Source organism: Harpegnathos saltator, unplaced genomic scaffold, assembly GCF_003227715.2.
Source record: "Harpegnathos saltator strain DR-91 unplaced genomic scaffold, Hsal_v8.6 scaffold59, whole genome shotgun sequence".
NCBI lineage: Eukaryota > Metazoa > Arthropoda > Insecta > Hymenoptera > Formicidae > Harpegnathos > Harpegnathos saltator.
In genome coordinates, this window is record NW_020230415.1 from 1,668,958 (window position 1) to 1,684,108 (window position 15,151).

Here is a 15,151-nt window from a genome sequence, read left to right on the forward strand (position 1 = left end):
AGCAAACGGTATTGTGTCCGCAGTCTCGATCGAGTGTGCTCGATACTTGGCCGTCTTCCGTCTTCTTGGGCTCGTGCGTGCGCGTGCTCAGTCGAGCGTACTCGGCAGTACTAGCCTTTACCCGCCACCCTGAGTCAGGGGTTCGTCCGTCGGCGAACTCCGCTGAGCGTACTCAGCCTCTGGGCGATCCGTCTAGCGACCAAGGACCCGGGACGGTGCGTCCGTCGTCTCCGCTGAGTGTCCGCAGCACTTGGTCGCTTTCCTCCGCGAACGTAGGGAAAAGGGAAGGTGCGTGTGCCTTCTCTGTCGAGAGTCCTCGGCCCCGACGGACGAAATCCTTACGCGTCTTTTGCGACCCGCGTTCGTGCGTTCGACCGAGCGTTGAAATCTCCGGTCCGGCGACCATCTTTGCGCGAGCGATTACGAGCCGAGTATTGGGCGATAATTGTCCGAGACGCCCAGCGTCGCGAGGCGAGACCGATCACCGCGCCGTTATCGTCGTCACCGTCTACATGCGTCGCGCAATAGGCCCCGCCTCCCGCGCGGCCTATCCGTCCGTACATGCGCGTGTACCGCGCATCGCACCGCACCGTACCATATCGACGCGCCTAATAAACGCAACCCGCGACAACGCCTTCGGGGCTGAGCTCTTGTACATAACTATGTATCGAATAAAGCTAATTTATTTATTTTGTTACTATCAATCGTCTTGCTGCTTTCCTTCTCACCAAACTCGGACTCTGACGAGCCTTATCCCCGCAAAACGCGTAGCAACGACCGAAACGCGGAGTTCGGCCGTTACAATAAGATTAAAGAAAAATAAACTATAAATAAGTGGCTTGATTGCGTATTTGACTGCACGAAAATTACAGAAACCGCGGCTCTTGCAGATTGCAATTCACAAGCGTATTCTTTGCATTGTTATTAGTGTCTTATTCAAGAAGAATGTAATGTGAAGCGCATAATCTTTTTCGCTTGACATCAGCTGTTTGCGGTCGCCGACAATGCAACAGTAAACACAGCGCGTGGCCTTGAAAAAGGATATTACGCCCGTTCTCACGCCTTTAATAAATGAATGTCTATTAATTCTATAGATGTAAAGCTCTTATCCCAGCATAACATTCGGAAGCTGATTCTATCGCTTTATCTGCGATGTCTTTGACCGTTGCTGAAAAAAAGGCGAGAAAGACATAAGTGAATGTTTGATTAAATTATCAAGTATTTGCAAAAGATTTTGTGGTATGTCTATTGTTAAATTGGAACAATTTTTATTATTAAAATTGTTTTGTTCTGTTGGTTCCTGGTTTATTTCTGAAGTTTCTATATCCTGATTAAAATATTCTTCTGAAATTAAATGATTCGGAATTATCTTAAAATATTTCAAGAACAAGATTCAATAATTGAGGAAGAAACAATTAATTAAGACCAATTTGAAAAATGTAATAGTGAAAAAGAAGAAGAAGATAATGAATATGAAGAAGAAAGTAATAATGATGAGCAAGAAAATGACAAACAAGGACAGGTTATGAAAGCGTCGCGTTCCACGTCTTAATTGACGAACTTGTTGTATTCATCCTATGTTATTCTCTGGCAATGTTTGCATTCGGATATCTGGTTGAACGTGCAAATGTAAAGAAAGAATAGACTTCATTACATTCGTGTACGACAATTTTTAATCCTTACTAGTAGCAGTAATCATCAAAGAGAAAGAGCTGTTTCTATAGTGCTGAATTGAAAAGGATTATACAATTAACAGATGTATCGGTAACGCTATTATTCACACTGTGATATAACAATATATACAGTGCCTACCAAAAGTTTGGGGCCACCTAAATAATTTTTGAACGGTTTGAAATATAGGATTGAAATTTATAAGAATTCAATGGGATCACAAAGTCTATTATTTAACCACAAAAACACCCACCTCTACACCCCCGGGGGCCGGGGGGAGGGGGAAGCCAAAAAATCTTAAATGACATGTTGGGTTGAGTGAGGGCTCGTTCGAAAGGGCTTTCCGAGACGAAAACAACGCGAGGTCGCCGAGATCTCTACGATTTTTTTTCGCAGAGTTATGATCATTTGAACATTGAGATTTTGCGAGGGCCCACAGCGACAACAGAAGAAAGGTCAGGCTTCACGCGGGCACGCGCGTCCTGTGCGTGCGTGCGTGCGTGCGTGCGTGCGTGCGTGCGTGCGTGCGTGCGTGCGTGCGTGCGTGCGTGCGTGCGTGCGTGCGTGCGTGCGTGCGTGCGTGCGTGCGTGCGTGTGTGTGTGTGTGAGTGTGTGCGTGAGTGCGTGTGCGTGTGCGTGTGCGTGTGCGTGTGCGTGTGCGTGTGCGTGTGCGTGTGCGTGTGCGTGTGTGTGTGTGAGTGTGTGTATGTGTGTGTGTGTGTGTGTGTGTACGTGTTCGGCCAATTAAGGCAAGACCGCTAGCGTGTCCAGCCAACTAAGGCAAGACCGAGATAGGAACACTGGCGTATGTGAAGAAATAAAAACACTAATTATTTAATCAAATGTTCAAATTGATGTCCTTCGACAACTTGGCAGTGTCTTAAACGAATGTAAAACGTTTCAATTACGTTAGTTAAAAAATCGGGTGTGATTGAATTTGAAATGTTCATTACTTTTTCCCGCAGCTCTTCTAAATTTTCGAACCTAATCTCATAGACCTTTGTTTTCAAATACCCCCAGTAACTAACGTAATTGAAACGTTTTACGTTCGTTTAAGACACTGCCAAGTGTCGAAGGACATCAATTTGAACATTTGATTGAATAATTAGTGTTTTTATTCCTTCACATACGCCAGTGTTCCTATCTCGGTCTTGCCTTAGTTGGCTGGACACGCTAGCGGTCTTGCCTTAGTGGCCGAACACGTACACACACACACACACACACACGCACGCACGCACGCACGCACGCACGCCCGCACGCACGCACGCACGCACGCACGCACGCACGCACGCACGCACGCACGCACGCACGCACGCACGCACGCACGCACGCACGCACGCACGCACGCACGCACGCACGCACGCACGCACGCACGCACGCACGCACGCACCACGCACGCACGCACGCACGCACGCACGCACGCACGCACAGGACGCGCGTGCCCGCGTGAAGCCTGACCTTTCTTCTGTTGTCGCTGTGGGCCCTCGCAAAATCTCAATGTTCAAATGATCATAACTCTGCGAAAAAAAATCGTAGAGATCTCGGCGACCTCGCGTTGTTTTCGTCTCGGAAAGCCCTTTCGAACGAGCCCTCACTCAACCCAACATGTCATTTAAGATTTTTTGGCTTCCCCCTCCCCCCGGCCCCCGGGGGTGTAGAGGTGGGTGTTTTTGTGGTTAAATAATAGACTTTGTGATCCCATTGAATTCTTATAAATTTCAATCCTATATTTCAAACCGTTCAAAAATTATTTAGGTGGCCCCAAACTTTTGGTAGGCACTGTATATATATATCAAGGATAACAAAGAGATAGACGCAGTAAATAGTTCTCACTAAGAGAGAAAAGGATAGATAAGAGGAACGTCGTGCAACGTCATCACCACCTCGCCCCGCAGAGGATCACAAGTGAACCTCAGGCAAGATAGAGCGAAAGAGAGACTGTTATTCTCTTTCTTGATGCGTGAGATAAGTTCTATATGGCCGAGAGAAATAGCGAAAGAGAGACTCACAACCTCTTTCTTGATGCGTGAGATAAGTTCTATATGGCCGTGAATTTCGTTGTAATATATGTTCACTTTGTTTCACCACACTGCCGATCGCGTTAGTCGTAACGCACTCGACGATTTACAACCACGCACTCAGCCAAGTGCCGAGAGTATGTCCGTTTAAAACGAGAGTATATTTCCAGTCCATATTTGTTTTCTTTACCGTACTTACGTGGTGTGCGCGAACACTCGTGTTGTTGTTTTGAAGGTCGCACAATCGCAACCGCCGATACGCGCTCGATAGCGTGGTCACGTGTTTTCTCTTGACGTAACATCCTAATAAATATTATGGACAAGTAATCCCAACTGGGCGAAATGTGGAGAAGCTAGTGCTCACTGTGGATGGAATGACTTGGTTTTAATAATATCAACACGCATACCCTGTGCCTATATTACGCGAAATTGTGAGTTGAAATGAAGTGAGATATTTATATCTCAGCAATGGGTGAACCGATCGAGGTTTTCTCAGTCCCAATCGATTCGGCCTTAAAAATAGGAAGAAAAAAATTCTTGTATTTTCGGCGTACGTTCTCTACATGGAAGTATTTTAAGATAAATTCCGAATCATTTAATTTCAGAAGAATATTTTAATCAGGATACAGAAACTTGAGAAATAAACGAGGAACCAGCAGAACAAAATAATGATTTTAATAATACAAATCTTTCCAATTTAACAATAGACATACCACAAAATCTTTTGCAAATATTTAATAATTTAATAAGATATCAAGATGATCAATTAAAATCAGATAAACAAAATTCAATAATTGAGGAAGAAACAATTAATCAAGACCAATTTGAATAATATAATAGTGAAAAAGAAGAGGAAGATAATGAATATGAAGAAGAAAGTAATAATAATTGAAAGTAAAAATAATGATGGGCAAGAAAATGACAAACAAGACATCGATAAAACATTTAATGAATTAGACCGCGAAATAGACAAGTTAATTAATAAACAAATGTTACATGAACCAAAAACAAAATATCATTAATAGTCGTGATCAAATATTTATGAGAAAGAATAATTATTTAAATTTCTTAACGGCAGACGGGGAACCTTGTGATCAAGGAGCAAAAGAACTCCGATCTCAAAATTTAATTCCACAAATAAGAAAAACAAAACCAGGAGATTTAATTATAAAAAAAGGGGAAATAAAATACATTTAATATTCATATGTAAAAATAATATTAAGGAAAAAATAACTGATGAAATATTACGAAATTTATCAATAAAATTACGTAAAGTTATAACAAAAACTCTATAAAAATAATAAATTGCGAAAACATCACAATTAGATAACTATAAATGGGAACAAATTTTTAATGAAATTCAAAAAGCAAAGTTGGATTTTCAATAAAACTAATTATCTATTATGGACTAGTCAAAATTCCCGAAATAGGAAAAAGAAAAGACATAATTGAAGAAGCTCACTCATCAATGATAGGAGGACATAAAGGAGTGACAATTTGTAACAGAATTAGACAAAATTTTTAATGGGAAAATTTCAATTTGAAATTCAAAATTATATCAAACAATGTTTACAAAGTCAAATTAAAAAGCTAGTTTGAGTAATAACAAAATGATAATAACCAATGATAATAACAGATACACCATATAAATCATTCGAAAATATATCAATGGATATAGTTGGACCGTTACCTGAAACCACTCAAGGAAATCTTTATATCCTAATAATCCAAGATCACCTAACAAAAATTTCTCTCGCTATTCTTTTAAAATCTATGTCTGCAACAAATATAGCTAATGCATTATTAAAAAATTTTATTTGTATCTTTGGTGCTCCTAAAGCTGTATTAACGGGTCAAGGAAGTAATTTCATGAGTAATTTAATGAAGAGATTCTCAAACAATTTAGAATTAAACAATACAGAACGACAGCATTTTATCTACAAGTAAATGGAGTCTTTGAAAGATCACATTTACTATTAATTTATTATTTGAAACAATTTGTAGATAAATTCACAGAATGAGATGAATTATTAGAATATGCCACATTTTTATATAACACACATATACATATTGGATATACTCCATATGAGTTGGTGTTAGAAAAAATTGCCAGATAATCCAGTGAAGTCAATAATGATCAAGAAAAAGAAAGAACATATGATGATTATTTGAGCAAATTAATAACAAATATTCATAATCTTCAAGAATTGGTAAGAGAATGTTTAATAGCTTCAAAAATTAAATCAAAATTATATTACGATCAAAAATTAAATCCACAAGAATTTCAAATTAATGACCAAGTTTTTTTCTTATGTGAACCAAATGAGGAAAACTTGGAGATCAATATTCCGGACCTCATATGATAATAGATATTTTACTGAATGGTAATATTAAACTCTAATTTAAAGGAAAACCAAGAATTGTACATTCAAACAAAATAAGGAAAACTAAAATCACATCAAAGAAATAAAAGGGAGATTGGACTTGAGTAGATAGACTAGGGGGATTCTATCCCAAATTGCTAATTAATTATGCAAAAGACGTTATTTAATAATTAATATTTTTTAATTAATCCCCCCTTAATTGATCCCCCCTCTTTATTGGTAATAAAGAGGGGTATCAATTAAGCCGTCTTTATTGATCCCCCCTCCTCCTCCAACCTAGAATGTTTGATTCTATGAGCAAGATGGCGGCTGTGACGTCACGAGAGAAAAACGCGACGGGCTGTAGGTAAACTCGAACCTGGGCCCCGCGGGTTGCTATCGGACGCTCGAACCTCCTAGACCATTGCTGCCTGTTGCTAGTAGACGTCTAGTGAAGGTTCTTACAGTATGTGTGCGATGACGTCACGCATACGTCAAAAGAAAAAAACATGGCGGCGGTGTAGGCCAGACTCGAACCTGGGTCCCGCAGTTGCTATCGAGCGCTCGAACCTTCTAGACCACCGTCGCCTATTGCTAGTAGACGTCACGTTACAGGTAAGATGGCGACCGTGACGTCACGCATACGTCAAAAGAACAAACATGGCGGCGGTGTAGGTAGGGTCGAACCTGGGCCCCGCAATTATTATCGAACGTCTATCGGACGTCTCTCGAACGTCTATCGGACGTCTCTCGAACGTATCTCGAACGTCTTACGAACGTCTTTCGAACGTCTCTCGAACGTATATCGGGCATCTCTCGAACGTCTATCGATGATTTAACAGTGCGTGTCGTTGATCAAGAAGGACAATCGCTCAATTTTCGAAAAGAAGAGATTACCATTAGATTGCACGTAATCGACAGCAACAATAATAAACATAATCTATGAAATGCTTGTAGTGAATCAAGTAGAACAGAAGAAACAAGCTGGAAATATATTTTTTACGAGACAGCGATTAAGAGTACAAAATCCCTCGTTCGAAAGAAACTCAGCGCGTTGAACGTTGAATTTATGAAATCTCTGGGATTTATCGTACGAAACGATTCAGAAAGATGATTGACATTTTGAACATTGGAAGTGACGATCTTTGGACGATTGGAAGTGATGGTCTTTGACGATCGCGTCGTCAAGATTGAGACACATACGTACAACCCAACGTTACGCTAACACAACGTTTGGATATAGCGATGAGATACGAATACAGCAGCAGGATTTATACATATTGCCATGCGAGAGTTATCTCTATGTCGAGGGGAAGGTAACGAAACAAGTTGCAGTCGATGGTGCGACTGTAACGTTGGGATATAATTGCATTGCATTCATATTTGATGAGATCCGTTATGAACTGAATGGTGTGGAGATTGATCATAACAGAAACGTGGGAATAACTTCAACGCTCAAAAACTATGTATCGATATCTTCAGACGAAAATGCTGTCATGAAAAATGCCGCGTGGGATACGACTGACACTATTTCGCCGGACGGGTACTTCAACTTTTGCGTACCACTCAGCGTGTTGCTAGGATTCTGTGAAGACTACAAGCGTATAGTGATTAACGCGCGTCACGAATTGATTCTATTACGATCGCGCAGCGACAACAACAGTCTACTAGGATCTTCAGATAGATCCTAAGATTGAGTTATTCAAGATATAATGGCGAATGCCTCACGTAATCTTGAATGATATCAATAAACTTTCCATGCTGAAAACTTTGGAGGATGGACGATACCTGAGTATGAGTTTCCGCTCGTGGGATCTGTATGAATTTCCTCTACTGCAAAGCACGACCAAACACTTGTGGACCGTCAAAACTGCTACTAATTTGGAGAAACCTCGATACGTTATCTTTGCGCTGCAGACTGGCCGGAAGAATGTCATGTCGGAAAATATAACTCGTTTCGATGACTGCAAATTGATCAACGTGAAGCTCTATCTGAATTCAGAGTGTTATCCGTACGACGACATGAATTTGGACTTTACAAAAAATAAATACGCCGTACTTTACGATATGTATAGACGTTTTCGTAAATCGTATTATGGATGCAACAGTGCTGAGGTATGATTAACAACTACCGACTTTCTGCGGCAAGGTCCTTTCGTGGTTATCGATTGTTCGCGTCAATATGAGTCCGTCAAGAGCACCACTGCAGATGTGCGGATAGAATTTGAGTGTAAGGAGAATATACCGGCGAATACTACCGCGTACTGTCTGATCCTGCATGCTCGTGTAGTTGAATACAGCCCGCTAACCGACATAGTGCGCAAACTCAACTAACATCAGAAAGCATGTACGAGGAAAGAATAATACCCGAAACAAAGTGCTATAAACGGCATTTCTCTCCCGGACGTGTCAAAAATTGTACGACACTTAATAAAAACATTATTTCAAATGTACAGATGTTTCTTCCAACACGCTTATCCCCTTTCACCTCTTAGGATTATATATGATAATTGTGTTTGATAAAAATACAGTTCTTTGTGGTATGATGATTATTAGACGTTCGAGAGACGTTCGAGAGACGTCCGATAGACGTTCGAGAGACGTCCGATAGACGTTCGAGAGACGTCCGATAGACGTTCGAGAGATGTGCGATAGACGTTCGAGAGACGTTCGAGAGACGTCCGATAGACGTTCGATAATAATCGCGGGGCCCAGGTTCGACCCTACCTACACCGCCGCCATGTTTGTTCTTTTGACGTATGCGTGACGTCACGGTCGCCATCTTACCTGTAACGTGACGTCTACTAGCAATAGGCGACGGTGGTCTAGAAGGTTCGAGCGCTCGATAGCAACCGCGGGACCCAGGTTCGAGTCTGGCCTACACCGCCGCCATGTTTTTTTCTTTTGACGTATGCGTGACGTCATCGCACACATACTGTAAGAACCTTCACTAGACGTCTACTAGCAACAGGCAGCAATGGTCTAGGAGGTTCGAGCGTCCGATAGCAACCCGCGGGGCCCAGGTTCGAGTTTACCTACAGCCCGACGCGTTTTTCTCTCGTGACGTCACGGCCGCCATCTTGCTCATAGAATCAAACATTCTAGGTTGGAGGAGGAGAGTACTAATAAAGAGGGGGTATCAATTAAGAGGGGGTATCAATAAAGAGGGGGTATCAATAAAGAGGTGGGATCAATTAAGAGGGGGGATCAATAAAGAGGTGGGATCAATTAAGAGGGGGGATCAATTAAAAAATATTAATTAATAAATAACGTCTTTTGCATAATTAATTAGCAATTTGGGATAGAATCCCCCTAGTCTATCTACTGACTTGTATCTAATGATGCCAGAAACGCAATCCGGTCAGTGTTGCTAGATGCAATAAATTGCGACGCTACAGCGAATACGTGAGATGACGTAGAACTCTACGAAAGCATACGTCAATGGGCGCGTTCAGCAGATTATAACAGTTGCAAATCGGTGAGCGAATAATCAGTGAGCGCTTAGTGATACGGATTTGCTGAACGGAGTGTCTGCTGAACGGGGATTTTAGCCTCAGAATATAGCGTGTCACGTGATCTTGCATTATTTTTTTAGCCTTTTATACGATTAGTCTATTCGATTGAAATAACTGATTAAATTTAACCATCAAGTGAAGAAAGAGCCGGAAAAAATTAAGCATTAGCGTGTTTAATAATTGGGAAAATGAACGATTTGGATATTATAGCGTTATTTGCAGTGGATGATGGTAAAAACGATCTAAATAACGCATTACGTGTTATACTCAATGAAATGATAGAACCATTACCAAAGTTGGATGAATTACAAGTACAGCAACGTAATGAAAGGGTCAGGAATAAAAATTATTATGAAATTATTGTTCCTCAATATGAAGATTCCTTATTTAAAGAACATTTTAGAATGTCTCGTGCAACATTCGATGTACATTATAGTATATTTAGTGAAAATGTAAACTTGCATAAAGATTAATTCAGATATTCAATTTTATTTTGTAAACAACTTTTTTAAGAGCTAGTTAACGTAATTGGACATGCTGTAACGGTCGCGTCTCTGAGTTAGGTTTCTTTCTCGATCCGACCCTGCGCAGGTGGTCGTTTGTAGCGAATCGCGAGCAGAAATTTTATTAGGAGAAGGTGAATAATTATGAGTCGGTTTCCTTGGTGTGTGTGTGTGTATGTGTGAATGTTTTATTGTTTGTTATTTTGCACGCTGAGTTCGCTTGACGCAGCACAATTCTGTTTGACACGTGCCGTGGAGATCTCGTTTCGGGTGTTTACATAATGTGTGCGTGAATACGTGAATCGACGCTGACAGGACAACTATCTTTGTCGAGATAGTGGTCGCCGGCGAACTAATTAGACAATATTCATTCTAGTTGACGCGGGAAATATTTTAACGATAAGACATCTATCTACGGTAGCTAATATATTGAACACGACCGATGACACGCGTGGTAGCGGATATACACGCGGTAGTCGTGTGAATATCACGTCTGGTCCGTGAAAAGATTTAAACGGCTCCGACGGCCGTAGCAGACGGTGAGAAGAAGCAGTATAAAAACGCGACGCGGCGCGTTATCTTCGGCGGTGTATGTACAAGAGGCCGCGAGCCGAGGCGCGGTTCTCGCGATCGAGCACAAAAGAAATTGACAAAAACGATTCGTTTAACTTTCGGTCTTTCTTGGCTGTTCGATTAATTAATGCTCTTATGCTGAGGCGAACGCGCGATATTATGAAGCGGTGACCGGGGAGGCCCAAGCGAGACGGGGTCGCCGGGCCCGATGAGCGAGGTCGATCCTAGATCCTATAAAAAGCCCAACAGAAACAGGCTGTGTAATTTGTCCCGGAGAACGCACCGGGGTAAACGGCCACTGTGCCATTTGATCTTGACTGCAAGGAAAGAAGTCAATTAGTTGCACAAGTTCCGAAGAATACGCCAGAGCAATGGCAAACTCGCCAGCCAAACTCTAGTTCACACAGACGATACGATTATTACGAGCGTTCGTAGCGATCGTTCCGGAAAACGCACCGGAGCAACGGCAAACTCGCCGCTTGATCTCTATATCGCGAAGACGGCACAAACTGAGAATCGTTCCGGAAAATACACCGGAGCAACGGCAAACTCGCCGTCCGATCTCTGTATCGCAAAGACGGCACAAACTGAGAATCGTTCCGGAAAACACACCGGAGTAACGGCAAACTCGCCGTCCGATCTCTGTATCGCAAAGACGGCACAAAATGAGAATCGTTCCGGAAAACACACCGGAGTAATGGCAAACTCGCCGTCCGATCTCTGTATCGCAAAGACGGAAAGTAACCGCGGTGGCCGGCGACTGTGGCCTGGTAGATTACTTACTCGTTCTGCAGGGGCGCTCGGTAGACTCTCTGATACTTCTCAGGAAAAATGATCCGATGAAGCGGAACTCCAAAGACTCTTCGAAGACTGTTCGAAGACTGTCCCAAGACTGTCTTCTTGTCAAAAACTTCCGGGATTATATACTCGTCTTGTCTGGTCTTCGGTTCTCTTCGTTGATTAATTATGCTCGGAATTAATCGGGATTATGCGGCGGTTGCCGATTGTTACTTTTTTGGCGATGCCACAGGTTCGGCTCGACGGCCGATCGTTCCCGAACGTTGCTGCCGGGTGGTCGGCTAGGTTCGGGCGAGCACTTGTTGGGACACTGTGGCCGCGCTGGTAGGGGGTGCGCGCTCAGCTGACTGCCGCGTGATGTTCAGCGGCAGTCAGCGTAACGATACTAGAAATCGGATGTATCGTTACAATGCTGTTCCTGGGAATCCAAACTATCTTATGAATTTAAGGAAAAAAGTTATGTTTTCAGTCTGGATTTTAGCTAAACCAAAAAGTTTTCTTGCTGCTGGAGATCGTTTTGGATTAGCCAAAAGCACTGGTCACTATGTATTCAAAGAAATTGTCACGATTCTAGATGGTTTATTGCCAAATTATATAATATGGCCCGACAGAAGGAAATGTAATGACGAAGCAATTATTTTTCAAAGACGTTCTCGTGGTATTCCCGGTATTATTGGCGTGATCGATGATTGCCATATACTAATAAAAGCTTCAGGAGACAATCCTATAGATTTTTATAATAGAAACAAGGTGCACTCGATCATATTACAAGGCGTATGCGATCACAAGGCGCGTTTTATTGATGTTTTTCTTGGAATGCCTGGGCGAATGCACGATGCTCGGGTATTCAGACAAAGTGAATTATTTACACAATTAAATAATGTTGGGAATCCTTTGCTATTCCCTAATATGCATCTTATAGGAGACTCTGCTTACCCATTAATGATTAATCTGATGACACCATTTCGTGATAATGGTCACTTGACGGCAAAACAAACTAATTACAATGTAAAGTTAAGTAATATCAGATCTATCATTGAAAGAGCAATCGGTCTATTGAAAGGCAAGTTCCGACGATTAAAGTATTTAGATATATCTACTCCAGCTTTAGGAAATATTATAATAGCAGCAGCGTATATAATGCATAATTTTTTAATTGATCGAAATGAAATCCATTTCGAACATGAAGTACTAATAGAAGAAGCGATGCGAATAGCTAACGACGGTGCAGATGAATTTGATGAAGACTTTGTTGCAGTAGCTAAAAGAGATAGAATCATGAACTTATTACAATAGAATAAACACTCTTGTTTTTCAAAATAACATCTTTATTCTTTTATCGTATATTTGTGAAAATAAAACTAATATTTTTATAATTATGATAACAATTTATTATATAGGGTTTGTCAAAAGTGTGGAAACCCTTAAATAATTTTTGTAAAAATGAAAATATCAAAAAACGGTAAAACACGTATTTTGATTTTTCAAAAAAGCTACCCTATGATATGAATACCGATCATTCCCCACCCCCTGGTACGCGGGGGTAAAAGGGGGGTTGAAAATTTTAAATTGGACTAAGGGTTGAGTGGGGGCTCATTTGAAAGGTCTTTTCATAACAAATATACCCTTAAAATTTTAAGTCGCTACGACCCCCCTATTAAAAATGGCGGCCGTTCAAATTTCGAAATTTCATGCACTTAGTGTTATCCGGGCTCAACCGGCTACTTAAAATCAATTGTTCTCACGGCTACTTAAAATCAGTTCTCATAGATCTTAGGCAGATTAAAAATTAAATGTTTTAAAAATGGCTGGCGAATTGTCGGAACGTGAAAGAATCACTATCCTCATGATGCATGGATGGGGTGATAACGAACGGTCGTACGCTGCTGTCGCTCAATTATTTAATGAGACGTATCCGAATCGTCGAATTAATAAGTCCACTGTCTTAAAAACAATGGAACGTTTCAGAGAAACTGGTAGCGTAAACAATCGCCCTAAATCAGGGAGACCTGCCATTAACGAAGAAAAACAACTTGATGTTCTGCAGACAGATTTATTGAAGGTCCCAATTCTACCATTAACAGAGCCGCTCAAATTCACGAATTGCTCCCAAGTCCGTTTGGAGAATTTTAAAGAAAAACAAGTTCCATCCATATAAATTACAATATGTTCAAGAATTGCAAGACGGAGATGTGGAGCGTCGTATAGGTTTCTGTGAAAGAATGATGGCACTAATAGATGTCCGGCCCATGTTCCCTTATGAAATTGTTTTTACAGACGAGGCAACTTTCACGTTAACGGGAGAAGTTAATAATCAAAATTTTCGTTTATGGTCAGATGAGAATCCGAATTGGGTGCGGGAAACTCACACACAATACCCACAAAAAATAAATGTATGGCGTGGAATAATAAATGGCTACTTAATAGGACTGTTTCTTTTTGAAGAAAATCTGAACGCTCAAAGGTATAACAGATTACCTGTAGATCAAATAATTCCAGCCATACGAAATATTTTTCCAAATAATTTCGAAGAAATATGGTTTCAGCATGATGGAGCTCCTGCTCATTTTGGTTTAGGGCTACGTCAAATTTTAAATGAGATTTTTCCATTACGATGGGTAGGAAGAAGGAACAGAAATGAGGAAGGAGAGAATTGGCCACCTCGGTCACTAGATCCTTTTGATTATTATCTATGGGGACACCTGAAGAGTAAGGTTTACAAAACAAAACTTGAAAGCATCCAAGAATTGATACAGCGAATAAGGGATGAAATAGATTTGATACCTTTTGAGACGAATCGTAGAGCCATTTATGCATTCTATCAAAGATTGACATATCATATTATCAGGAAGTAAATGGGAGCCACTTTCAACATTTACTTTAACACACTGAGTAAAATTTATTTTAAAACACGGAGTAAAAGGTTTTGAATCATTAAAGAGAGATGACAGTTTTTAATCGTTTGTTTTGCAACCTATCACGACTATACATATAACACATTCACACTTGTTTAGCCACACGAACGCACACACATACGCACACGCGCACACGCGCACACGCACACACGCGCACGTGCACACGCACATACACGCGCACACGCACACACGCACACACGCACACACGCACACACGCACACGCACACGCGCGCACCACACACACACACACACACACACACACACACACAAGGGATCAGATTCATGCTACTTCCACGCAGTTGACCCTGGATAACACTAACAAGGGAACGGTCGGGGGCGTCCCTCACCGATTTGAATGGGCATTGGATATGTTGTAGAGGATCAAAAAATATTAGACACGTATTTTTTATATGTGCTTATCTCGAGGTTTAGGGGGTTGAAATGACCCCTTGACAAAAACGGATTTTCTTGTTTTTATCAAATATCTTCTAAAATATGAGAGATATGAAAACATAATAAATGTAAGAGTTTTACAGTATTTGACGCTCTTTGCACCTGTCAACTCAAATTTTTCAAAATATTAAATTTACCCTTCCCACTCACCCCTCCACTCATTATTTTCGTAAATTTCAAAAATTTTGTAAGAACAAAAATTAAAGAGCATTGAATTCCGAATCCAACCATATATAATAATGTTACTTTCCGAGATACGGACTTTTCGAAAAATATAAGCGCATCAATCTTGGAAACACTCAGTTTAGAAAATGTTCCTCCTGTTGACAGATACCCGTGATA

General features: G+C 41.1%; 1 protein-coding gene across 1 annotated transcript; it reads left to right on the plus strand.

Moving 5' to 3' along the window:
- Positions 1–9,755: 9,755 nt before the first annotated feature.
- Positions 9,756–12,737, plus strand: LOC105189166 (putative nuclease HARBI1). The gene is made up of 2 exons (XM_011151097.2): positions 9,756–9,888; positions 11,911–12,737. Exons 1-2 carry the CDS (start codon positions 9,756–9,758, stop codon positions 12,735–12,737), a joined length of 960 nt encoding a protein of 319 aa, XP_011149399.1.
- Positions 12,738–15,151: the final 2,414 nt, after the last annotated feature.